Below are 26,445 nucleotides of genomic sequence, written 5' to 3'. Positions count from 1 at the left end.
GTTACCCATAGTTAGTAATTAAGTTGTTTAATTATGTGGTACTTTCATAGTATATTTACAGCATATTATTACTGTTACCCATAAAAAGAAACAGCCAACTTCAGGTCCCTCAGCTCTCTAAAATGCTCAGCGATGTGCATCTGTGCAGAGTGACTGAAGGTCATCGCCTTCACAGGGTGATGGCATTTCACACTCGCGTGACACAAATGCAGAGAGGTAGGGCACTATGTACAAGTCTCTTTCCAGATATTTTAAAAGAATAAAACTGCTGACTAGGCACTCTGTGCTCTCATTGAATTTCATAAGTGCACCGAGGCTTTAGCACTTCTGAAAAACGCAGCTTTCATCTTCCACTGCAATGCCTCCAGTGCAGGCATCTGATCTACTGCAAAGTGAATACGTGGAAGGTGTTAGTTAATGCTGGCAGATCAGAATGGTAATGTTTTACACCCACTTTTCAGTCACTTTTTACAGCTAAAAAGCGTGTGTAGCAACAGAAAATAAGGTTCAGAGAATGCTGAATGGAAATCATATCAAGATGCCTTCTTGTATATCTATTTTAACTGTGTTTTTCCTTTCTTACAGGAAAACTATTAGTGACAAAGGCAAGAGCGCTGAGCATACCATACATTTTCCTGATACAAAGTTTGCCATAACCATGTACCATTTTAAACCTTGTGAACTTAATGTGGCAGTAAAGCAACTTATTGATTTTTCGTAGGTACTTTCCCTCATCTTAGAAAGATGCTGATTTGCTCAAGCTCAACACTTCTTCCAAAGGCCAGAAGTGAAAAGCTGCTTATAGGGCATCTGCACGCCACTATCAGCCTTGGCAGCAACAAAGGAGGTAGCATGGCAGCTCAGAGCAGGCTCCTCACACGCATACTGCCAGCAGTTAGCATTTTTTGCAGCTCAGTGCTGCCAGTACTTCAGCCGATGCTCTCACCTCGCTCTCATCTGGCAAGGCAGAAATTTTGCTTGAGCCAGCGATGAGCTGTGGGCTCACCTTGCTGAGCCACGCTCCAGCATGAAGGTGGGTGCTCTCCTGCTCACGGCGAGAGGCACACTTGGTTTCTTCTCAGCTTTTAACAAGGACTTTACTTTGGTTCAGCCACTCTGTTGGACTTAGTTTCTGCAATAACTTTATATTCTTACAAAAAAATTACCGGGTTTGATTGATTTTATTTCTCCTTTCTTGCAATACTGAGTATAAAAAATAGCAGAAAGCCTGCAGCAGTTAGCCTTAATTATACTGAATTACATCTGTGAAGATTTCGACTACCGAATAGCCTTGGCTTTTGTAAAGGATCACAGTGATGGACCTCAGTCGATGGGTTATGAATGCCTGAAAACAAGGAACTTTCAGCCTCTTAAATATATTTTCTATACTATTTCTATAGACAATAACAACCTCATAAATTTGGTCCTGGATCAGCCTGAAGTTCAAACCTAACTCTGGTAGCCTTCAGCAGTCCAAAACTTTCAAGAACAAATTTAATTCCTTTATAGCAACATTATGCTAGCTTTTTTAAAATTGCTTTCTGTTGTAATTCTCTTTTTTTTTTAAAGTGCACTAAAACTGCAGGCTGAAAACAGAACAGTCAAATTTTCAAAGAACCTCAGCTTTTAGAAACTCCCTGTATTGACAGATTTTCAAAGTTGAGATTATTTTTTTTTTAAATATGAACTGTAAAATACAGAAGAAATATTAAAGTTCTTAAAGTTTGTAAAATCCCATGAAAAATACTTCATGCAGGCACTGCTTAGAGAAGATACTATGTAATGTCTAGGCATCCAACATAGGCTGACAAGCTACACCTTTCCGTGTTATTATAGGTGTATAGAAAGATGCATAGCAGAAAACATGGGGATTTGTGATGAAAACTTTTATTTGATTCTTACTTAAATTAGATTATGTAACTAATGTTCATATATTTCCATTTTCCAAGTAAACAGATTACGTAACAATGGCCCTAAAAGATGATCACAATCTAAATGACCAGGAAGGCTGAAAATAAAAACATTTGAGCTATTTCTTAAGGAGTGTTTCTCCAGCATTCCACTGACCTGAGCACCTTGCCCTAAGAATTCCTGTCTTCAATCTGGCCTAAACTTCAGCGTATGACATGAGTACTTTTTATATGTGGATTCAGTCAGTTTGTCTACCTTTATGAATCTCATAAGAATATCCTACTGGAGAGAACAGAGAATACTGCTGCATCCTGCTGCATGAACACAGGCTGCTGAATTCAGTTTCCTACTGAAAAATCACACAGATGAGATGTAAGCCAGAGCCACATGCCCCTCTCTCACTCACTCGGATCTCCATGCTCATAAATGACACTCAAATTTTCCTTTACAACAAGTTAATCAATGAGGTGAAATGGTGAAATCCTAAGTGCTGTTCCCACCAGTACATGTGACAATTTACCATGGGAATGTTAAATATTAACTGAAATAAACTGTTTTAAAAGTCTCTTCAAGTCTGGAAGCCTGTAAGTGCTGCAGCATGACCCATCAAATAATTACCTAAATTACAAGGCTCCAAAAAGTGGCAAGGAAAGAAATTGATGCAAGAGAAAAAATAAAAATTCAGTAAAAAGGGGGAAAGCACCACTGAGGACTGTCAAGATTTGGGTGGGCTATACAAAATGGGAACAGACCGGTATGTAAGTAGCTCCACAAGGAAGTCAATCAAATTTTTACGGGATCTCTCTCCATCTATTTCTCCACGTAATGGTTCATTTACCATACAACAATGCCCAAACATAACCACCTGGCTGTTAGGACTAAAACACCAGAGACTTGCTTTGTCCTTAGCACATCTGGATGTTCCAGAATGTAAGCATTTTTACAGTGCAAGCTGATACATGTTATTGGAAATATTTCCAGAAATAAATCATCAATTGTAATTTCCAACTGCTTTCCCATTTCAAAGCCAAGTAGAAAACTTTATAACTAAAAAAGTGATGCCAAGAAAGAACAATGCTCTACTAAACATTATTCTTGATTTTTGTTTTTCTGTGCAATAGTTTTTAGCCTTTCCATGACAAATAGGATTAGTTCAGTAGGAAGGCTGAAAAATGTTAGCATATATGATATTTCACTCAGGAGAGATGTAGGTATTTGTATTCCATGGCAAAATATGTTTCTCAGTGGGACTTTGCAACAGAACCTCTACAGAACCTCTAAGTATCCATTTGATATGAGCCAAATCTCTTCAGCCAGTTTTATTTAATCTTTATTCAATTATCAAAAAAGCCTTTTTTTTTTTACATCAAGGTTTTTCTATCTTGCCCCTAAAATTAGGATTTTAATATCAAAACTATGAATTGCTATGAAAGACACACACTACTGATCCTTAGAAATTAATGGAAGACACCAAACACTTTGAAACACATTTAATGGTATTTAATATAATTTCAAGAAAACATTACTGTTGGAACAAACCAGGTAGGATTTGCAATAATAGGGTGAAATTCAGTTCTTCAGTCAATAATCAGCTCCCTAAGCAGGTGGCCTGATTTTCAAAGCCACTCACCATCCAGCAGCCTGATCTTCCCTGGTGGGGCAGTGGGGAGACACAGCCTTTTGTAGGATCATAGAATGGCTTCCTCCTTGCCCGAAACCTGACCAGCAGCTTGGGGCTGTGACTGTGCCAAAGGCACTGATTTCTGAAGGAAATTTCCGTGGCGGTCCTGCCCCAGGCTGTCGGGATGATCCCTCACCCCTGCACCAGGACAGGGAATTGGGAAAATATCCTTTCAGATATGCTTTCCTGTGGCAAACACAGGAGCTTGGCTCTCACCTTTGACATATCATGCTTAATCTCCAGCTGCTTTTGTAACTAATTCCAGGTCTGGGAAGGCACAGCTGGGAAGTTTGGTGCAATGAAGCTAACGGGCAGAGCACAGGGAACCCAGACAGCAGGGGCACAGCACGTGCTTGTTCCCCAACCTCCTTGCCGTATGATTACCCCACCCTCAATGAAATTAAATGACAAATCCTTACTTTTTCTAAATAAACTGTAAAAAAATCACGCTGCATTACTGACAGAACACTCTCAGCTAATTACTTTGTAAAATTAATTAAGTAAAATTATTTGACAATGGCCCTTTATGTTTCTGACGGTTAATTTGGGAAGCGGCAACACTACCTGCAAAAATCAATTTAAATATGCCACAGGAAAGTACTAACGTAATTTAAAATGACACCGAGTCTAATCCAGACATTAGATCTGTGACAGATAGGTCTGAGTGCCTTGTTTTACTGGAAGAACAATGATTTCACCAAACTATGAAGAAAATTATAATTTAAAAAATGCACGCTCCCTGCCTTCTGGAGACATCACGTCATTGTTCCTGCTGTTGGTGTTTCTGTTTGCTGAGAGTCCTCTGTGAAAAGATTACAAACACTCCAGTATTTAGCTAAATGTTCAGAAAACTCACGAGAGAAATTCCGCAATGGCATTTTGTTCTATCAAGTGTTTTACACAGTACCCAGCAGTCTTCATTTTAGCTCACCTCTGCCAATTCTTTATGAATTTAAGGCACTTAGGGATGATGCAAGACTCAAACCACAGGTCCTAAGATTCTGACTTTGTTAAACACAAATTTTGAGTACAAAAGGACTAGGTTGAATAAGGTAAGAACTACCTCCACAGGACGCCTTCTTAGGATCAACCCCTTTCCAGGCATATTTGGACAGTAATTTCTTTCATTGCTTTTCACAGCAAAAGGTCAATGAATATACACTAAGTTCATTCAGCATATATTCTAGCTGTCAAGATGCGAAAGGACAGTTGAAAAACATTTTTAAACAAAAACACAAGTCTTTTGTCTTCTACTGACATTTGAAAAAGGTAAGAGTGCTCATAGAAAGTCACAATGCTTTTTATGGTACTTCTAAGAATGGTAGCTCAAACAATTCAATGGCTTATAATTTTAATTGAAATATACCTATATATTTACCTTCAGAATAATAAATAAGTAAAAATAAAAAAGACCATTTCTAGGGCAAAATACATGGTGTAGTTAGTATTAAAAATATGAACTAAAAATCAGTTCCAATAATAAATATTTCTCTGCAAGTTAAAAATATTTAAAATTATGTAGTGCTATTAATAATCAACTTACTCTCATCTGGAAGCATAAATAACTACAATTAATGCACAGAAATACCTTAGTAATAACTCATGGTCCCTCCATTACATCATATCAGGAAAGAATAAATCTGGTGCCAGCACAGCACTTTGCTATAGCTGTGGTTCCAGCAAAATTCCAGAGTAAAAGGAAACAGAATAAAGAATTGCACTTCTAATGGTTTCTGTACACTTGTGTATAGAAGGTTAAGTTTGTAATTTAGTCAATATTTTAATCAATAAAACTATTAGATTTTTTGTTGGAACCTGAGTGCTATGAAATTTTTCATTTATTTTTGAGAAAATATTCTGTCTTCTCTGACTACTATATGAAAATACTTCTTCTTCCATACTTCAACACATCTCTGCCTATCCTGAGATTCTTTTTGGCTGAGATTTTTTTAGCATGCACTACAGCATCTACTATGACATTCAATATAATTTTATCAAGAAGCTTCAAATATTAATGTTTACCATCTTTTTGCTTAATTAGTGTTACCCTACAAAAGTTTCCTGACTTGCTGCTGTATGTACCTGCCTGAAAGCCTCTGCCAGCAGAGCAGAAGGAGTGATATAAGGACGGGAGTACGTGGTCAAGAACTGAGAAAAGGCAGTCTTTCTGTAAGGGACACTGTTGGCTTATGCCAGGTTTAGGTGACTGCAAATTAAAAATGTTATACAGTAGATCCATCTAAATGCTGCAAAAGATCGCATCACTTCCCTCTATCTCCTGAGGAACATACAAGTAGGAGAAGGTTTGGCAAAACTACAGCAAAGCTGTTCATTACTATTAGAAATCTCCACAGCTTTACACATTCTGGTTCTGCTATCATCTATGCATATTACATATATTGTTTTATTTTTTTTAGGAAAACTGTATTCTGTCATGGACGATTACTAATATTTTAAGTAGTAAGATACTTCTCATTTGATGTTGTAAGTAATACTTTAAAAGCAGGTTTTTTTTATTGCTCAAGCACATGGAAGTGGAAAAGTGTAGTATTTCTTATCAGTTATTATTTCCTACCTATACAGCTAAGACAGAGACATAAGTTAATAGCAGAAGGCTGGGAAAAAAAATAGAAAAATTGAATTCTGAATTTCCAGTCAAAGTCTTTATATATTAAAATCACATTTTCCTTACAGAAAATATCTTCATGGAAAAAAAAATGAGTTTTTTTCTAAATGCAAAAAAATGTTCTCTTACACTGCAATATTAAGCAAAAAAAAAATAAGGAGAAATGCATCGGTTGCCTTAAATCTGAGTTTTAATAAAACACAACAAACTTTTCAGTGTTTTGAATGAATAATCAATTATTCTCCTTATGACTATTCAAAATTTAATATTTCAAAATCTAAAGTATCTTCATACTGAGACTGAGTGGAATTTCAAAGCCTGTTCTTGAGTTCATGACAAGTGCTGCAGCTCAGTCCTGAAATTTTGCCTTCTAGTATAATTCCCGTTTGTTCCACCAAAGTTAGACTTTCAGGAACTCTCTAACCTGAATGAAGCAGCTTTTAGAAACAATGACCTCATTCAGATCTAATTTAGTTCAGTGTAACTTTGAAGTCAAAGTTGAAGATGTATGAAAGTGGCACAAGTCAGACTGAAATCAGGCCCTTTATCTCTTGGAATTGAGAAGTGCAAGCACTGTGACGGCATCCCACTTGTGTGGCAGCTCTGCTCATGGAAGCCATACACTGTTCTTGCAGGAGCACACTGAAAGCATGCTTTCTTTTCCTCATCCATGAGTTACCTACCATACATTTTTCCTTGTGACAAGAGGATATAGGTTTGAGAGGTTCCAGATAGACTTTATTCTCCACAAAAAAAAAAAATAAATAAATAAAAATAAAATAAACTGTTTTAAATTGATTTGTGTTGTTCGTTTTTTTTGTTGTTGTTGTTTGGTTGGTTGTTTGGTTGGTTTTGGTTTTTCTTTTCAATAAACAAGAATGTCCCATTCCAGAAATGACATTTTTAACTTCCGTAATGAAAAAGTGCAGTTACTTTTTTTTTTTTTTTTTTTTTTTTAAGAAAAAAAGAGTGTAATACAGTCAAGGCAAGGTCATATATCCATGTTTTTAGTGCACCTAGTGACAAAGAACAGCATATGGACCCTCGTCCTGCATACACACATTTTTACTCACACAGCTTGTGCTCTAAAGCTTTCAGTCAACAGCTGAGGGACTTGAAGAATATGAGAACACTGGAGCCTGTCTATCCACATGTTATGCATATGATTTCCTATGATAATAAAAATGGTCATCCATCTAGCTATGATGTTTTAATAAGAGAGCAGTAAAAGCAAACAGTAAACTTCAGAGCCGCACCTCTGAGGGAACAGAGACACGTTTGCACTCCCCACCACAGCTTCCACCCACATCAGATGTCAAGTCACTGCCTGTGCAAGCAGATACCACTCGTGGGTGCTCTGGAAGGTGGCTGGGGGCACAGCACACAAGTATGCCTGAACTGCGTACCACCATTGGAAAATCCATTATGTCCTACTTCATATTTAGAGCAAATTAGAGCAGTATTTAGGGCTATCAAGCACCGAGATTTCCATGAAAGAATTCTCTTTTTTCCATCTGAGATTATGCCTTGCTGGAACACTGGTGTTTTAGGGATTTGTGAAGCACTGCTGTACCCCCAGGACCCCTAAATGTTTGAGGGGAGAAGTGGGCAGAAGGAGCCCCTGCTGCAGCACCTCCCATGCTCTGGGTGTGGGGCCAGCCCCAGGAATCCCAAGGTACACTCTGGCAGGTCTCTTCAGGCACTTGAGTTGACTGTGGGCATGAAAGCACTGCCACAAAGATTGCCTAAATAGTGGTGCTGCTTCATTTATTAACCATACCTGGAAAGCCTGTGCTCTCACGGAGCAAACGTGTGGTGCTCGGCCTCACATCTGCTTCATGCTGGCCAACAAATGCTGGGGGCCATCTCAAGCCGGCCCTAAGGCCTATTCCTTACAATTGGACTGACAAACGTCTAACTGAAAATGCAAACAGAAATGTTCTAGTATTTCCTCACAACAGAAGAGACTAAAATCAGAAAAGCTATGGATACAGCTTGGCCTAACCTGCATACCACCAAACCCGTGTCCTTCCTTGGGAAGTCCCTGTTCCTCTCTGCCACAGCTCCTGAGCCCAGCTGGGCCCTCCCGTCCTTGTCACCAAACGTCCTTTTCCCAGCCACTCACCGTCTCGCCCAAACTGCTGCCTCTGCTTCTCAGCTAACCTTGGCACCCTCTAACCAACACTTACAGGATTAGCAAGCTCCAATTCACCTTCTCAGTTATCCTTATTAGATCCATTGCCTTCACTTTAGCTGTTCTTCTGAAACTACGGATCTTAGCTCTAGCCTACTTGAGCTACTGGGTTTGTTCTCCCCATTTTCAGCCTTGGTTTCCATCTCAATCCACTGGTCTCCAGTGACCCAATGACATTTTGTTTTGCAATTCCTAAACTTACTCCCCTTGTTTGTTCAGCCTCCTGACTCCGACTCCAACCTGCCATTCCTCAGCCTAGTTTATGACCCAAATTTCCTGGTCCAAATATAGTTGCATTACAAAACCTGTGCAGCTAAGAAGCTAGCTCTTCTGCTTCTGCAGCTGAACCTCCGTCTACAATATTCCTTCATCATGGCTGTGTCTGACATGGCTGTCTACTGGCTGCCTGCGTCTCGTTTGGGTGTTCGGGTGTTCATCAGCTTTCTCTGCTCCCAGCTTCCCTGCTCCCCACACAGATGAGGCAGGAGCACTCCAATGCTTTCTCTGGCCATTACAAGAAATGAGCAGAAAAATAACTTTGTCCTGTCCCCTCCCTGAAAACCAACATTTTTTTAATATATTTTTTTTAATTAAGGAGAAATTACCTTAAAGCAGACAGCTACTGAAAAGAGACCAGGCCCAAATACTAGGGATACTCCATAGAGAAGGAGATGGAGAACAACTTATTCTCTCCTTTTAAAGAACTCCTTATAACTGCATCCAAATTCTCCGTCTAACATTGCCACTCTCCAACTGCAACTCCAAGGCCAAATGCTTTGGGGTTAGCAGTTCCTCTCTGGCCAAAGAGGCTTTGTGTGTGACTTGGAAGGGCAGCTGAGAAATCCTCGGGGCTGAGGAGTCCTGTAGGGCAGGAAGGAAGTAATCTGTGGGGAGGAGAAGCCCATTTTATAGGAGGTGTTTAAAATAATTAATTGCCGTTTGATCAAAAGGAAGTATTGCAGTGCAATGCAAGGAAGACTGATGGGCTTTTATGTGCTGGATTCCTTTTGGTGGTATTCAGGAAGAAATCGCTTGCTTGTATGGACTCAACATGGTAACAGAAATTGACAAAAATAAAGAGTTAGGACTTTGCAGGCCTGTCGGCAGCAGCTGTGAAGGCATCATCCTAGCAGACCTCTCGGCTCCATCCCACGCCCAGCAGAAGCCAAACCTTCCCAAACGCAAACAAATCCTTTCTGGGAGCTTCTGCTCCAGGAATAAGGGTGGAGGAGAAGTACAGAGGGGCTGAGGTTATCGTCCGATACCATGAGCAGGGCTGCTGCAGCTGGCTCTGACTCTGGGTATGGGCACAACTGCTGGCTTGGCTGCCTGCTCTGTGCACAGTCCCTGCCTCCCAGCACGTCAGCAAGGCCAGAAAGAGAAGCCGCCAGCTCCAGCTGGAAGCAGGCACAGTCAGAAGCAGGCAGAGCTCTTCCCTAGCTCAAGCAGTGGCTCGTGTCCTCTCTTAAAAACCAGGCTGTTCTCCAGCCCAGTTCTAGTCGCAGGCCACCACTGGGCCACGCTGATGCAGCTATGACATGAAAACCACACATGGCAATTCAGTTCAGATCAGCAAAACATAAAACAGGGCATTTTCCCTGTAAGATTTCTCAAGCTTTCTTCATGCGTTTATCAAATACATGCTCAATTTAGCTCCATTCACTACCTGAGAAATCAGGAGAGAGATGATATTATCATTAACTATTGTTATCAGTAATAATGTGTTTTCTGTGATAGTTAAAATACAAAATGATCTCAGTGAAAACTCTAATTTATGCCAGTTTATTATAGTGACAAAGAATCTAACATCTTTGTATAGTATGATTTATGTATAGTATGTTTTGTGTGTTACATATCCAAAGAATATATTTTGTGTTATTCTGTATAATGTTTCCTATAGTGAATTTCACTAAATAGCACTTTACTACTGTTCCCCAGAAATTGATCAGTTCTATTTTCCTCAAGGTTGCTACTAAGAATAAAATCATGAACACCCTGAAGTTCATAGGAGTTTTGCTGCTTGTCAGGAAGACTAATGAGATCTGGATTTCATCACAGCTGTTTGATGAAGTGCATGTACCTACCTACTTCGACTCTAAGCCAAATTTCAAGGAGCACTATTTTGCTCCTTGGCTATCAGACCATGGTTTCTGCTATCAACATATACAAATTCATTGTAGTTTCACCTCCAATGACTTATGTACTTCAAAAGCAACTTGATAAAATATTTACAACAAACAGTTGTAATCCCAATCCACAATAGCAGATGAGCACTGAAAGGAACTTCTTTCTTCTCCATGTTCATACCTTGAACATTGTTACTAAGGGGCACACACCACTCATGAGCATTAGTAAAGATGCATTGGCTTAAAAAGAATTGAAAACAAGTCATAACTATTGCATTTCAGACCAACAAGATACATGAAAGCAAGTGAACTAATATTAACTAGATTCAGTTTAAACTGATGGTCCCCAATGCTTCTGTATTTAAGACATACATTACCATTGCATAGGTTGAGAATAATTTCAATTGATTCTTTTCTTTCTGATAATGGAGTAACTGCAACATCAAAAATCCTAAAAAGCACTAAAATCAAAAAGCACCATAGCCATAAGGAACCTCCATTGATATAAATCACCTTAGTCATTTCAATTTAAAAAAGAAAACAAAAAACTTGAATGAGTTAAATTTGCATACTTTTTTTTTTTTTTTTCCCCAGATCAGATGCTCTTTAACCTACAGCAGCCAGCATGAAACTGGCATAAGCTCTGCATCATGTGCTCTAGTTAATACAACAGAAATGCGGTCATGCGCCCACACTTGATCCAGATTCGCACTCATGTGTGATCCAGGAGTACACAGATCTGGTGTTAATGGACATGAAATCATGGCCTTGTATGACAGCCCAGACTGAGAGATAACTTACAGATTTAATTAACTATTTCAAAAGGTACATTTTTCCTTAAACATATCCAGATATGTCTAGTAGCTGTGATACTCTCCTTCGATGTAAATCATTACATTGAGATTTGCATAAATGAAAAACAAAATCGGAAAAACGAAACCCCCATCATAACAAACCTCAGTCACATCTGAAGGGCTGTAGATAAGTGTTTGCAATCAATTCTAATATGTAAAATAACCATATAACAGAATGGAAACCAAACCACATCCATATATTGAAATAGTAAAAAAAAATAAATTTAAAAAAATTGTAATCTTACCTTTTTCACTAACACTTTCACTTTCAATCTCCACATCATCACAACTCGTGTACTCTGGAGTGGATGCCAATTCTTCTTCTGAGCTACTTAAAGAAACCTGGCGCATTTTACCTCCCTTTTTTGTTTTATGGGGCTTTGGTGGTGGAGGTCTGACAGATTCAGACTGGTCTGAGCTGAGTGAATCGTTCCGTAACATGGTCTCCATCTTTTCACGTTTTGTTTTCCGTACAGCAGAATTGGGATCCAAATGGTGTTGTTTCCTTAATGAATCAGAGCGCCTCATGTCTGGTCTTTCCAGAGGAATTGGACTCCTCCTAGGTGTAGGAGGGCTATGATTTGTGGTCCTCTGACGATTGGGACTTGGTCCCTGAGCTTCTCGAGTTCTTTCCATAGAGTATGAACGTTGATTTTCCATGGCAGCTCTGCGCTCAGACACAGATCTTTGCCTTGACGGTCGTTCCATCCTCAGCATAGATATCCGGGAATCCTCCAACTCGGTATTTGCCAATGAGACATCGCTATGCCTCCGCTCGTGTCGTGCTCGGGACACTTCAGCGTGGATACGCATTTGTTCCTCATACGGTTGTGGCTTGACTGGGTAACGAGCCAAATTAGGATCACTTCTGTATCGTGCCTGGTATTCCTCTTCCCTCCGCTGCCTTTCATATTCTTCTCTGTTCTGTGCATCCTCCTCTTCTACCGGATACTCCTTGGAACGCCTGCGACTCCTCCTGTTGGAATCCCTATAATCACCCAGTTCGGGTTCTTCGTATAACTGTGGCCCACGCTGCGACCGCCTATCTGAATAATCTGATGGTGACCTGGGCATCGCACTGTCTGATGGAGCATACTGTGAGTATTCGTCTCTCTCTTCCCTTTGGTCGTATCTTCTGTTCTGTTCTCTTGATATTGATGGGCTTCTTTTCCTAAATAATAATGACAAGGAAGAAGGAAGAGAACTCTGTCAATATTTCCTACAGCATAAATATTCAGCTAATGCTTACTAAATGCTTAATACAATGATCAGCTGAAGGAAAACCAAACAAACAAGAAAACATTCATTGCATTTCTGTGTGAATGCGCTTGCATATTTTCTGCACCAAATTAAAGAAAGTATGTCACGCTGCATGTTTACAGTGTGTAGTTTAAAAAAAAAACAGTCTTTATGGAAAAATGCTAATACAACATCATAAAATATAAAATTCAAGTATTGACACTATTTTATAGTCATAACTGGTTTATAAAGTACCAAAATTTTATAATCTTTTCTAATCTTTCTTAAGTGATATAACTTGACCACATACTTCTGTGTCACAGGGTTTTATAATCACTGCAGAAATTAAGGCTACATCACTACATTAGTTTGATCTTTTAGCAGTAATTATTGCTTAAAAATATACATTTCCATTCCCACAAAACTATGATGTGTACCAAGGGCAGAAAAGGGGACAGACGAAGATCCAGTGGCAGCAGTTTTCTAAATCAGGTATTCTACCTTAAGTCAAAAAAAAACAAAACATATTTTTATCGCACACTAAAGCAAAGATCCTCGAACTCCTGCCTGGCTTGACAAAAAAATCCTTCTCATCCCTACTATTGGCAATAGTGTTGGTCCAAGCATTTGAAGAAGACACACCAGCCAGATACCAAAATAGATCTCCAGTACCATTCTTTTTCATAGACCATATCTACCACAGAAAATTCTGAGGATTCTCAGGAAAGCAAAAAATAAAAATAAAAATAAAAATATCTACAGATATTTTTTTCTGACATTGGCAAATAACTGATTGTCTTTGATTTTATTAGCGGTAATATCCTATTAGGAGATCTGCCTGGAATATTAAAAACGCTACATATATTCTGTTTGATATATTGTTGGCTACATTTGTTTGATATCATTGTTTGCATCTTGAATAGAAGGGATCAATTAAAGACGGAATAGTGATTCATACAGAAAAACAGACTGGAGCTTCAGATTGTGCCTTTATCAATCCTCAAAGGATAATGAGCATTCAAAATGCCTCTTCCAGACACATCCAGCTTGGTATTCAGTACCCCAGATGGAGCTGGAGGAGTTCCCTGCAGGAATCTGGAATTATTACTGTGTTATCAGACCTTTGCTCTTACATTTTGTTCCATCTTTGCAATTAAGAACCTTTTGAAAATATTTTCTACCCTCCCAAATGGCCACTGATGCCGAAGGGCAGCCTTGCAGACAGCACCATGGCAATCCTACCTATTGTTGAGTACAGGGAAAGAATAGCAAAGGCACAGCCTGCTCTTGCCACAGCTGTCTTAGAAGGAATAAGGAAAGGCTTCAGCTTTGTGAAGGGGAGAAGGAAAAACAGGCTTCCCCGGTGCCCAGGAAAGCAGGCAGAAAAGGCTCTGCCTAAGGGACTAGGAGAGAAGACACTGCTCTCTCAGCCAGAAAGGAAATGCAGTCGCTGCTCTGCAAGGGAAAACCACAGTTGTGTGAGAGGAGGGCGTGCAGGGGGTGGCTGGCAAATTGGCATCCTGTCTTAGGTACCATACAGGGTCATTAAACAATGCCTGAAAGATTTGGACCCAGTCTAGCCCCGTAAACATTAAAGTACTTTAGCCTTACAACAGCATCTACAAACGAGGAAACTAATTCAATCTTGCAAAAGTGCAACTCTTCCTGTGAAGGATGACAAGTAATATCAGCATCACTTGGATGCCTATTTGTTTATGGTGAAGTTAAGATGTCCTATCTGTCTTAATAAAGTGTCATGTTGGTACCAGCAGAAATCATAACCTCTGTACGTTTAAGGAAAACTCTACGGCTTCTGCTGCTGGGGCGTCAGGCTGAATCGTTCTCATGTGACACAAACAGTTTCATAAGTCTGAAACCAGAACAGACAACAGGAACAGACAACCAGGACAACAGAACTATCAGAATCAGAGAGTTTGCAAAGACACGGAAGTTTTCATTAAAACAACGGAGATTGGATGTAGAAGCTTACTTTAAGGAAGATACGCAATTTCAGTTAAATACTTCAGACAATTAAAAATATGCCACATCCGAAATTAAGATGTTCCAATTGCAAATTACCTACACTGCTGAAAGTTTCTGCCATGCCTATATTAAAAATGTGCCTAACATCTCGATTCTGTTCCCCATGTAGGCAAAATCTTCTATCTCTATGCAAATCCAATTTTAAATAATAAATGGCATTCAATGGATATGCAGTCATCCGTATGGATTTCACTGCAAGGTTGAGACAAGTATGTGTTCACATGGTACGTACGTATACTCGACTGTTAACATTCACACTGTGTATACTGAGTTTGTATTACATAAGGAGTTGATTAAGTTATATTTACAGTTACAGATTTTTACATGGACTTGTTCCTCCAAGACATCAAAACACCACCCCCAGAAGTGTGGTTTATAGGACCAAGTCCATCATGAATTGTGTAAAACACAAAACCATGCATAATCCAGTTTGAAAAATCTCACATATGCCTTGGAGCATACTAAGTCTACACATTCTTCAGGATCAAACATATGCATACGTGTATCTGTAGTAATATAAGTAACAGTATAGTTAGAAGTGTTTTAGCCACATTTGGGGAGATTATATATTTATGTATACATATATATATTACGTATAATATATATACACACACATATATATATGACTCCATGTCACATTGTCCTCATAGCAATGCAAAGAGTAGAAGACAAATCTCTTCTGGAAACACTGGGAATTTTCATAAAAGCAAAAGCATTTATTGTAGACTTTTTGCAGAGACAAACATACTTCTACCAGGAAAATGTATCATCTATGGAACTGGCACAAGATTTCTAAAAACTCCACCTTTTTTTTTTTTTCTAGCATGTACTATGTTAATGAGAGGAGGATGTGCCAACAGAGCACCATATTTTTATACCTCTTAAACAAACATTTTCAAACCCTTTACCAGAAGCAGTCACTGCCTCTCCTCTGTTTTGTTGCCAAGACATGAATATAGGACCAACACCTATGGTTGACAGTAACATAAAGATCAGCTGAGTCCTCCATCTACTTCACGGAAGAAACAACCTTATGCAGCTGCCCTGCATGAGGCAACTTTCAGGCCACCTGGAAGAGAAAGGACCTTCCTGAAAACCCAACTTTCTTCTTTGGTGAAAGCAGCCTGACAGGTAAAAGTCACTGCTTTAATTCCTTGCTTATGCTGATTGGGACTATTTTAATCAATTTCAGCTCTGCTGAAGGGATCGAACTTCACCCCAGGATCAAATGGCAGAAGCTGAATCCTATCCATGAGACACAAACGAAGCACACCCACACACCCGACCGGCCAGGAACGGCCTTTACCTCCTGTAAAATAGGGACTAATCTGACAAACAGGCTAAAAAAAACTCTCAAGAGTACTCTAGTTAGAGACATTCAAAGCTGGAGAGGGCTTGTCCTGCCCAGCGGTCACCGTGCCGCGCGGTACTCAAGCCCCCCTTCACCATTAGCCACTCTTCTTTATTTTAAAAATACCTGCAACAAACACAGTCGTAGAGTGCATTGCATGTCTACGTTTTGAGACAGCGCTGTTAAATTGTGGTAGGAGGTGCAGCCCTCACAAACTTATGGTCAGTCACTGCTATTTTTAGGTCACACTAATTCTGACTCACCTTCATGAGCCTTTGTCTAATCCACTCCTCACCGTTAACTACCTTTAAGACACCTTAGTAAAAGCCTGTCCTGGCGTACCTCCCCCCGCAGCTACACCACAGAAGGCACCCACACCGTCCCCTTCCTGGCACACAGCAGTGAGCCCAAATTCCAGGGAGCGCCAGCGCTGCTGGATGTGGCCTGGTCCTCAGCCGGGTCCTCAGCCCGTGGCCCTGAGCAACTGTCCCCTCGTCCCAACACTGCAAGGCCACCGTGACTACTGCTCCTTTGAGCCAGCAATGAAAAAAAAAACTCTACTAGGCCTCGAAAGTTCTAGAACCTACACAAACCTGTGGGGCACAGTCTATTAAAAATTCATTTTTCTGATACAGAAACTAAGACTTGTTTCCTACTGATTATCATTATTATTTTTACTAATACATGACATTTACGCTTTTAACACATCTCTCTTAACCCTACACTGGTGGAAATGTTATTCGCACTGCACTACAAATATCACTAATACTATGAAAAAGCAACCTGACCTGCTCATGCAGTTAATTATTCAACTCCCCCATACTATAATAGCAATATATGTACTTAAAATATGGCATGGGAGAATATAACATGGCTATTCTGTTTTAATGGCTCTGATTTCAGTAATGCAACTACATAGCTTAAAAATCTTTGCCATTCATCTGTATTCTTCCATGAAGAGAAAACCCCTGTCTGCTTTGGTTTAGATTTATAAAAATGAACCCAAAAGTATCAAGGAAAAGGAAATATGAAAAGGCAAGTTTCACCATATTCCAAAAGCTATGGATATTCAAAAACATTGTAATACAAGAAGTATTTGTATCGCAGTAAAAATTAGACCTCAGATGTTCCTGGCTACTAATCTTGTTCTCAGACCAATAAAAGACATATCTGAACTGAAGAAAATGTTCAAGAAAATATAATTCTAAAGATATGTCCAAACATATGGGTACCTGAACTCATCTTGAGAGATTTTTATAAATAAGAAGTTGAAGGTAAATTAAAAAAAAAAATTACTAAGGGCTCAGTGGGCCTGAGCCATGATAAACTACTTGAAAATCAAATATTGGTCACCTACTTTTAAGACCTAATTTTAACTTACCAAACAATACTCCTAATTTGTTTTCTGTTTCCTATAACTTAGCAAGGAACACTGGAAATTTAAAACTGAAGATATTTGCCCTGCACATACTCTATTCTTGCTTAGCTGTTTGCAAAATGCACTACTTTCAGTACATGAAAGAATAATGCAGAGCAAGTAAAAATTCACATTTCCCACTGGAACTCTGCCATAAAAGCCATGCAATACATGAGGCTTCTTGTTAGAGACCTCATCAAACACAGCCAGCACAGCTTTGTTTCTCCATTACTAGCCTACACCTGTCAGGAAAACAGCATTTGTTGGTTGCTGAGTGATCAGGTAGGAATAGTCCTACTCTTCTACACTTTTACAGTTTAATGCATTATATTCAACAGATAGACAGGCACTTGTTTTACAACAGAGCCAGGGAGCAGATAAAGCGCCGTCATTTCACCTTGCAGAAAAACTTCTAGGCTGCAAGAAGGTGAGCTGAGCATGCTGCAGACTTTGCAACCAAAAATCCTGAGCATGCAAAGATCCCTGAAAACTTCCAGTGTAAAATTAAGATCCTAATGCCCTTTTTCCAGGGAGATCTCTGTTATTTCTTAAGAAAGGATTTCCTCAGGCTTCCTTTGCCCTACTGGGGAATCTGCAAAATGCTTACCTACTTTGGAAGTATTTGTAAGAGACTAGCTGGTATTGATTTAGCTCCTTTTCACATTTTCTGCTTATAGAATCACAGAATGATTTGGGTTGGGAGAAACCTGAAAGCTGTTCCAGTTCCACCCCCCTGCCATGGGCAGGGACACCTCCCCCCAGCGCAGGCTGCCCAAAGCCCCATCCAGCCTGGCCTTGAGCACCTCCAGGGATGGGGCAGCCACAGCTTCTCTGGGCAGCCAGTAACAGGGCCTCACCACCCTCATCACAGAGAATGTATTCCTTATATTTAATCTAAATAATCTTCAATTTTTTTTAGTTTAAAGCCATTCCCCTTGCCCTATCCCTACACCCCCTGACACAGAGTCCCTCCCCAGCTGTCCTGCAGCCCCCTTTAGGCACTGGCAGGCCGCTGTAAGCTCTGGCCGGGGCCTTCTCTTCTCCAGGCTGAACATCCCCAGCTCCCTCAGCCTGTCTGCACAGGAGAGGGGCTCCAGCCCTCTGATCATCTTCATGGCCCTCTTCTGGACACATTTCTAATACTTCCATATCCTTCTTGCACTGGGAGACCCAAAGCTGAATGCAGCACTCCAGGAGAGCAGAGCAGAGGTTTGATGCAGCCCAGGGTACGGTTGGCTTTCTGGACTGCCAGCACACATTGCCAGCTGATGTCAAGCTTCTTGTCAACCAACACCCCCAGGTCCTTCTCCTCAGGGCTGCTCTCAATTAGAGATTTCGTAAAACTGCTCCAGTTTTGCTGAGTCACACTGTGCATGAGAAGTCATTCCGCACACACTCCAAAAGCACCTATGGCTCCACCTCACAAAAAATAAAAATAAAATAGCTTTTTCTGACTTCTAAGCAGCTCCAGGTCTCTAAGATCTCTTTTTGCAGTTCTTCTATACTGCCTACTTTTATACTACATTGATCTTCTGATCTGTCTATTCCCCTCTCCTTGGGTTCTCACACCTAAAAAGAAGTATGCAACCAAATGCAACCAATTTCAAACTAAATCATTTTAATAGCCTACTCATAAAAAGAAAAGGTATTTCTCAGATTTCTTGACCAATACAGTTTTAAACAGGTTATGCTGAAGTACGTTTAACTCTCGGATATCTAAGCAATTCATTAAGTAAAGTTCATCTGAGCCATTACTTCATTCTTCATTTCAGCTATGCCTTACAAATTTTATCGCAACCATATTTTGAAACATTAAAATACCTTCCAGCTAAGTATCTCCAAACAATAACGAACTAAGTTTACAATGATGATTATAAAATTTACTGAAGCATGAGAGTAGTACTGTGGATGTTGATCTCTATTAGATTTTATCAGAAAATACAAGTTCACTGACTGCAGGCTGGTATTGATGGGATGAAAGGAAATCTGTGGTAACAAAATCATTAACATAATGAAATTCGCCACTGATAACGACTTTGCTTTGAACTTGACGTGACTGCACAGACATATAAAACAATACAATTACTTCAGAATCACATATTTGCTATACAAGCAATTCAGCACAAATCAGCATTGCAGCTTTGAAGGGCTAATTTCAGTTTGTGAGGAAATGAGTTATAACATGGAAAAAAACCGAGGAACCACTGAACAGTACTAGTGGTTTTAAATACCCCTTGCTAATCTACAAATATTTAAGCAATGAGTTTGTTTCACAGGTTTTTATTACATCAAGAACATCATGGGAAGGAAAATGGGACTACCAGTAGAAATATTTTTGTCCTCCTTTAATTACGACCGAGTTTTCAGCAGCCCTTAATTCATGTGATTTGACTTTAGAAAAATAAACTAACTGTATTTTCATCCTACTGTTCATTCAGCTATACTGCTGAATGCTTACCTTTTACAAATAAGTAAAACGTTCTGAGATCTATCTTTACTTACATTTTTGAACATTTTCAAAATGGGTATTTTGCTAATGATATCCACTGCAAATATGCACAAGAAACATCTCACTTATTTTCTGTAACATATTTTTTTAAAAACAGATAATCATAAAAACAATGCTCAATGGGCTAAACCTCTTTCTCGAATAATTGCTCAAAATATGCATTCTAGTTGCCTGTCTTAGTACTGACACCAAAGAAATCATTTCCAGAAGGGTGGAATGGAATCAATTAACAGCTGTCATACAGCAGGACTCAAATGACTTTCGAACCTGGGGTGTTAGAAGAATAGTAGGTCACAGAAATACTGAAGCACAAGAAAGAGTTAATACAATACTGAACTGTTACTAAAAAGTACTCCAAATAATATAAAATGCAAGTAAAATCCAAAATGCTGCATATGCTATTTTTACGAGAGGAAATCCAACTTTCCAAGAAATATTTCTAAGTCACAGGCAATAAAATCCAATTTAAAAAAGTACATTAAAGTACAAGACTTCATTGAAGATACTATTCTCAAATATCTGAAGCACAATAAAAAGTTTTTCTGTACCTCCAATGAGCTTTTTTGCTAAAAATAAAAAATATCTTCCTAATATCCCCAAGAGAACAAAAAATGCTGAACATTACATATCATTTTCACACAACACATTTAGCACCTTTCTTCCCTGCTTTACCTTCTGATCAGCCACTGCACATCTGGGTAGTAGGAAGCCTCAGGTTCATGAGAATACATCAATTTCTGTTCTGGCTAGGTCTCTCATTTAATCCTCTAGGTTCAGCAAAATCACATAAAAAGTTTCTTAATGTTGAGACGTGATTTCAAAATATACTTTACAATCCTTTCCTTTCCCTCAAAATGCAATCACAAAATATAAGGCATCAGGAAAAAAAAAAAATCTGGAATATGAAGCAGCAATTCAAGTCAGAGAGCTGACCCAATGGGAAGCTATTGAGAGCATGAGAGGAGTGTTATAGTTTAATGCTGTTACCATGTGCTGTATATAGCTGGAGGTCAAGTAAGAATTTACCCTATAAGGAGGATTATGGTACTTAGCTGATTAGTGCCTTGCTGCAGTACTACTGCCTACAAACATACATGCTGGTCAAGGCATTTAATTTAAACTATTTTTAAAATTGCGCAGTTCCAGTATTTTATGCCTTGTGTTACAAGGTCCTAAATGAAATTATGTAATATCCATTATTTTTAGTTTGTAACAAGTCAAATTTTGATAAAATTTTCAACCGTTAGGCTAAAAACAACTGCAGCATCTCCTTCAGTCTGAAGTGCTGAACATATTGTAGAACTGAGAATATTTACTTACATTTCACATACCATTTCCAAAAAAAACAGTGGAAATCAGTGGACTGTTTCTAGCAACAGTCAACAGAACTCATTTTCAAAATGTGATGAGAATGTGAAAATAAAATAAAGCAAATGCATAGACTGTCTCATTTGCATTAAATAATCATAAACACGTTATTTTCCATAATTTCACAAGTAACATGCCTTCAATCTATGCAAACTAGCATAAAAATAAATTATATACTTAATATAAAGCACCACATCCACATTAAATTTGACTGTGATAAATTTAACCCATGACAAAATGGCATGACATAGGAAAAAATACAGACTTTGCAGCAACCCAGATTTCCTCCACCTAGTATGCGAGAATAGTGAGTTCACACTCCTAGAAAGGCATTCTGACACCAAAGTTCTTCCCTCAGCCGCCACACAGCATTTATCATGTTTATCTATACATCACTGCATCTAATTTTGAGTCTAATCTTTTTGAAGTGTTCCAGTTTCGTACTACAAGGATCGTTCAGCAGGTGCAGCTATCACCTCTTGAAAGCACCCTGGTTTTGGTAGATGGTTTTCAAAGAAAACCTTTAAGTCTGATGAAGGACAGAGTTTTCTTTCAACGAAACACTGTGTTATTGCTGGTGCATTATCACCGTTAAATAAATAAATACATAAAAAAGATAGCTACTTCAGAAATGATCAAAGAGTAAAAAAAAATATCAACAATATGGACAGTCCTATGGGAGTTCCTGTGAGAGTTGCTCTGCCCAGTAACATCTTTGCGGGTTGTTTGGGGGTGTTGAACTCATAGAACTGAAACTTTACTAATGAATGGGAGTCAATACAATACATTACAATATATAAATGATATCATACGATGAATTTTAGTTTTTTGATTGTTTTTGTTTTAGTTTTTATCTTTATGATTCATATTTCAGTCTGGGAGAAATGGAATAGGTCATACTGAGCTGTCTTGACGCCTACATAAAAGAGCAAGCAGAAAATAACCATTATGAAAATGTCCAGTTTCTTCAGTAGCATGAGGTAAAGACCCATTATTAAGTCTATGAATGGTGGGTTTTGCAGCAGCTTCACCAAGACCTGTTCAGACAAGGGGACAGGAGCTGGACCACTAAGAAATGAGACATGTTCCTTCAGGAACTTGGAATTTACCATAGTAGACATATCTTTAAATTCCCAGTTCAACCATCTTTTTCAACATATTGATGGGATGGGATTAAAAGTGCATATTTTTCCAGCAGTACCTATTTATATCCAACATAAATGCAGACCATAAATATGCAGAAAAATGATTTGTGTTTGTGGAAAAGGCTATAGCATCTATAACAAATATTGATAGGACATGACTTTATGGTGTTTTCGAAGCTAAAAGAACTTGCTCCGTGGCAGTTTAAGTACGGGGCTTTCAATCTACAGTTCTTATATGAGTTGAAACATGTGCCTGAATGTGCAGGATTAAACAGTCATCGCTGCCTAGATGGAAATCCTCCAGTTTAGATCCCAGGGCTAACGGGAGAAAAGAGATGCCCACCCTGCCCTCTGCTGCCTGAGTTGTCAGAGGTGCTGTGTGGAAAACTTCCCACCACTCCACAATGTTGTAACAACAGCACATGAGAAACAACAGCCTGGTTCCTTCAAGTATCAGCAGGTAACAGGTCCATCCTCAGATATCCTATACAGTTCCCTGATTTAAGTATTTTTGCCAGAGCTACTTGGGTTTTCTGAAGTGCTGAGACCAGCCCTGGATGCTCCCCCCTCATAGTTTCTGATCATCTCTTACAGGTGTCTGCCTTACAGTGAGTATTCCCCCAAAGCGCTTCAACATGTAGCTTTCATCAGAAAATTTATTCCAGGATCTTTGCAAAAATCCACACGGAAGATCACTGGCTCCTCTACAAAGCGTGTGCAGGTGAAAGGATAACCCTGGCTACCTGGCAGCATTTATATGGGAAGGTGGCATCCAGTCAAGATGACAACAGTGTACACGGAGGAAAATACAGACCTCTTGTAGCAGGAGGCACACCAGTGCTGGGTAGTCCTTGGAGGACCACTGGAGACACATTAGCCTTGAAGTAAACTCACTGCAATATACGGTTATACAACTAGTTCTCTTCCAAGAAGGTTGTGTGGGAATCAAAGGCACTTTAAAATTAATCAACTAAAATAAACATAGTCTTGTAGTTTAAACAAGATTTTCAATGTATTCTGCATGATGCTGCAATGAAGAGAGATTTAATTATTTTGGTAATACTTAAAAAAATAAATTAAGATACTGATTTTTCTCATTCCTGTGGATAAATGAATGCCCATTTGTTCGCTCTGTGTGCATACAACCATCCCAACTAGTTCATCCTTTACAGCTCATGTTGCCAACATCACCTGCCTTACCCAGCAGGCTAGATTTCCACACCATTCTCCCAGGTCATGATACAAATGACAAAATTGTATCTGAAGTTTAGGGCTACGCATGAGAAGATTTTGGACATCGTGTTGGTCACTTCTTCCATCAACAACAGCATTTCTATAAAAGGTGTGAGGTTACGAATGAAAACTAGGACAGCCAAAACCAACTGAAGCCTCAATTGGCAAATAGCTGAGAAACTCGGATCGTGAATTGTTCAAGTCTTAGAGCTTCTTCAGTAAGAGCAGTCCATCATACAAAATTACTGAGTACTCGCCATACGTCAGTCTTAAGTAGAATGTGAGCAATTGGCTAAGAGAACGCGGTAAAGGACAAGAAAAAAAAAAAAGTAATTAAGAAACTGATGATTTAAAACGTTTTGTGAAGACACTCATGACAGCTTTTAGCGATTAGTGATGACTTCATCATTCTCGATAGTGTTACTGTCAAATTGTTGGGATCTATAACAGTTTTTTAGCTAACCTTTACTTTCGTTGTTGAGCTAAGCAAGAAGAAAGGTTAAATGGATGCTCACTGAAGCACTTTTCAGGCATGAGAGCGATTGGATGTTAGGCCGGGGAGCCATGCTAACTTTGCGAGAAACTATAAAAGACATTCGGGATGCTCGAGTTGACAAATGGAGCAGAAAGCAAGAAGCAAGTTTCTGTAATTTCACTGGAGAAAAGCAATCAAAATGGATAGTTTGATAGATCTGGCCTTTACAACTGGCAATGAGTATTTCGTAGTATAAAGATTTTGAAATGCATATTCAGGAGAACTAGCAGAATACAGTTACAAGGTTAATAGATTAATATGTAATAAAGAGCGAAGGATAACTCTGATCATATAGGATGATGTCCTCCCTCCACAGAATGTTTTTTTTCCAGAAATCAGGTTAATGCTGGATATAACTGAAACTTTGCTGAGAAGAAAAACATGTATCAAATTAAATTCCTTCTATGTGGCCTTACTGTGGAACCAAGTTCATTTGTCCTAATCATTAGGGTGATATTTCCCAAATCAATAGACTATTTAGGTTTATATAGATGATATGCTATTAACAGCAAAACCTAAAGACCTCTTCCTTTTCCATTAAAACCTACCCATGCACCTTCCTCTTGCTTTTATGGCAAAACAAGAACAACCAATGCTATTTTGAGTTTAATTAATAAATCTTGAGTTTGATTTATAAATTCATACAAATTTTGTGGGGGCAAGAGGGAGAAGGGAAGTGGATAATTATAGCCACGTTAGAAAATTAACACCACAGATATGAACACTTAAAATACAGATAAAACTTGACTGAATGACCATCATCAATACATCATAGCAAAAATAGATTTTTAATAGTTAGGTTTGTGAAAATTGGACAGAAAGATAATGCTGTGGTAGAGGTTAGACATTTTTTCTTCAGTTCACTTTTGGTTTTGCCGTTTTCCACTATTTTAGAAAGAATGCATTACATACTATCTCTGAATGGAGATTTCAGATGCCGTTACTGATCAATAGTGTAAAACACAAAATTTGACATTAAAGATATGGGAGCATTTGCTAGCTTTCAAAATTCCACACTTTTTTGATATATTGACTCCGAAAAAGAAGATAGTGACAACGTTTTGTTTTCATCCAAATAAGAAAGAAAAATCTAAGCCTGTGTGAAAAAAAAAAATCTCTTTCCAAATATACAGAGACTGATGAATAACTGTTTATTTTTCATCAGTGTGTCCTCAGAAGATCTAACATTAATAAAATATTGGGCACATGATGAAAAAATCCTGTTTGGTAAAAACATAAGAGGTATTAAAGCAGTTGACCTATCACAACAGCAAGTTATTTCATGCTATAAAAATACAGTATTAAAGTAAAAATGTATTTTGGAAAACAGAAACTTCATGATGTTTCTCTGTCTTTAACAAGGAAGCATTTTATGTGTTTTATGCCGTATGACAGCTTTATTGTGCACTAGGGCTGCTCTTGTGGCTGCTGACAGCTCTGTTCCATGGGACAGCTGAACCACACCTAAGAAAGCCCAGGCTGCACCGGCACTAACAGCTCCTCCAGGTGCAACATCCCTTTTCAGAGCTAAGCCTAGGTTCACCTCCTTTGCTTTGAGAGGCACTGGAGCTGCCCTATTCTGTGTACAGGCAGCCTGCTAATGCCTTAGCTCCTCTTTAAGCTCTGGCTTAAGGCAATGTCGAGTGGAATGTTTTGTTCTTGGAAGAAACGTGGGAAATGGAAGTCAAACATCTAAACCCTTCTGCAACGCACCAAACTAAGTAAACGTGGTCATAGCTAAGAGATGCAGTATTTTATGACACATCCTGAAAGCTTTTTGTCAAGAATCATCAAAGATACAAACTCATGGGCAAAGACATGAAAGTATGCTATGCATCTTAATCCAACTTAATTCTCTTTTCTCTTTTTCTCAACAAGTTACCTCAAGAGAACCCTTACTGAATCAAAGCCACCTTCAAGTCAGGGCAGCCCAACAGCAGTAGGTGCAAGTTGTCTCACCGCCTGCTTTCTGAGTTCAAAAATTTGGGGTTAAAAAAGCCTTTAACTTACAAAGGGGCCTGGCCCCATCGCTGGATCCACGCCACATAAAATACAGTGATTAAACATCATAATAGAAATAGCAAAATGATTGGAATTTTATGCAAATTGTGTGTAATCACAGGGCCTAACACAGGAGCCTAAATATTGTAAGAACCTGGAATGGGGACCTGATCAGGACTGCTCTGCTATTATCTTTAAAATGCAGGGAACTG

The 26,445-nt window shown here is 39.0% G+C and overlaps 1 protein-coding gene across 28 annotated transcripts in view; it reads right to left on the bottom strand.

Moving 5' to 3' along the window:
• The window catches only part of RIMS2 (regulating synaptic membrane exocytosis 2), a 446,419-nt gene that overhangs the window by 239,581 nt on the left and 180,393 nt on the right, over positions 1-26,445 (bottom strand). For all 28 annotated transcript variants that reach the window (XM_032181320.1, XM_032181323.1, XM_032181321.1 and 25 more), the window contains one exon: positions 11,638-12,563. In XM_032181320.1, coding sequence (XP_032037211.1) covers positions 11,638-12,563 — 926 coding nt within the window. The remainder of the gene's footprint in view (positions 1-11,637; positions 12,564-26,445) is intronic.

This window comes from Aythya fuligula, chromosome 2 (genome assembly GCF_009819795.1).
Source record: "Aythya fuligula isolate bAytFul2 chromosome 2, bAytFul2.pri, whole genome shotgun sequence".
Lineage (NCBI taxonomy): Eukaryota > Metazoa > Chordata > Aves > Anseriformes > Anatidae > Aythya > Aythya fuligula.
Note: the sequence above shows the minus strand (reverse complement) of the source record. Positions and strands in the feature narration are given on the sequence as shown.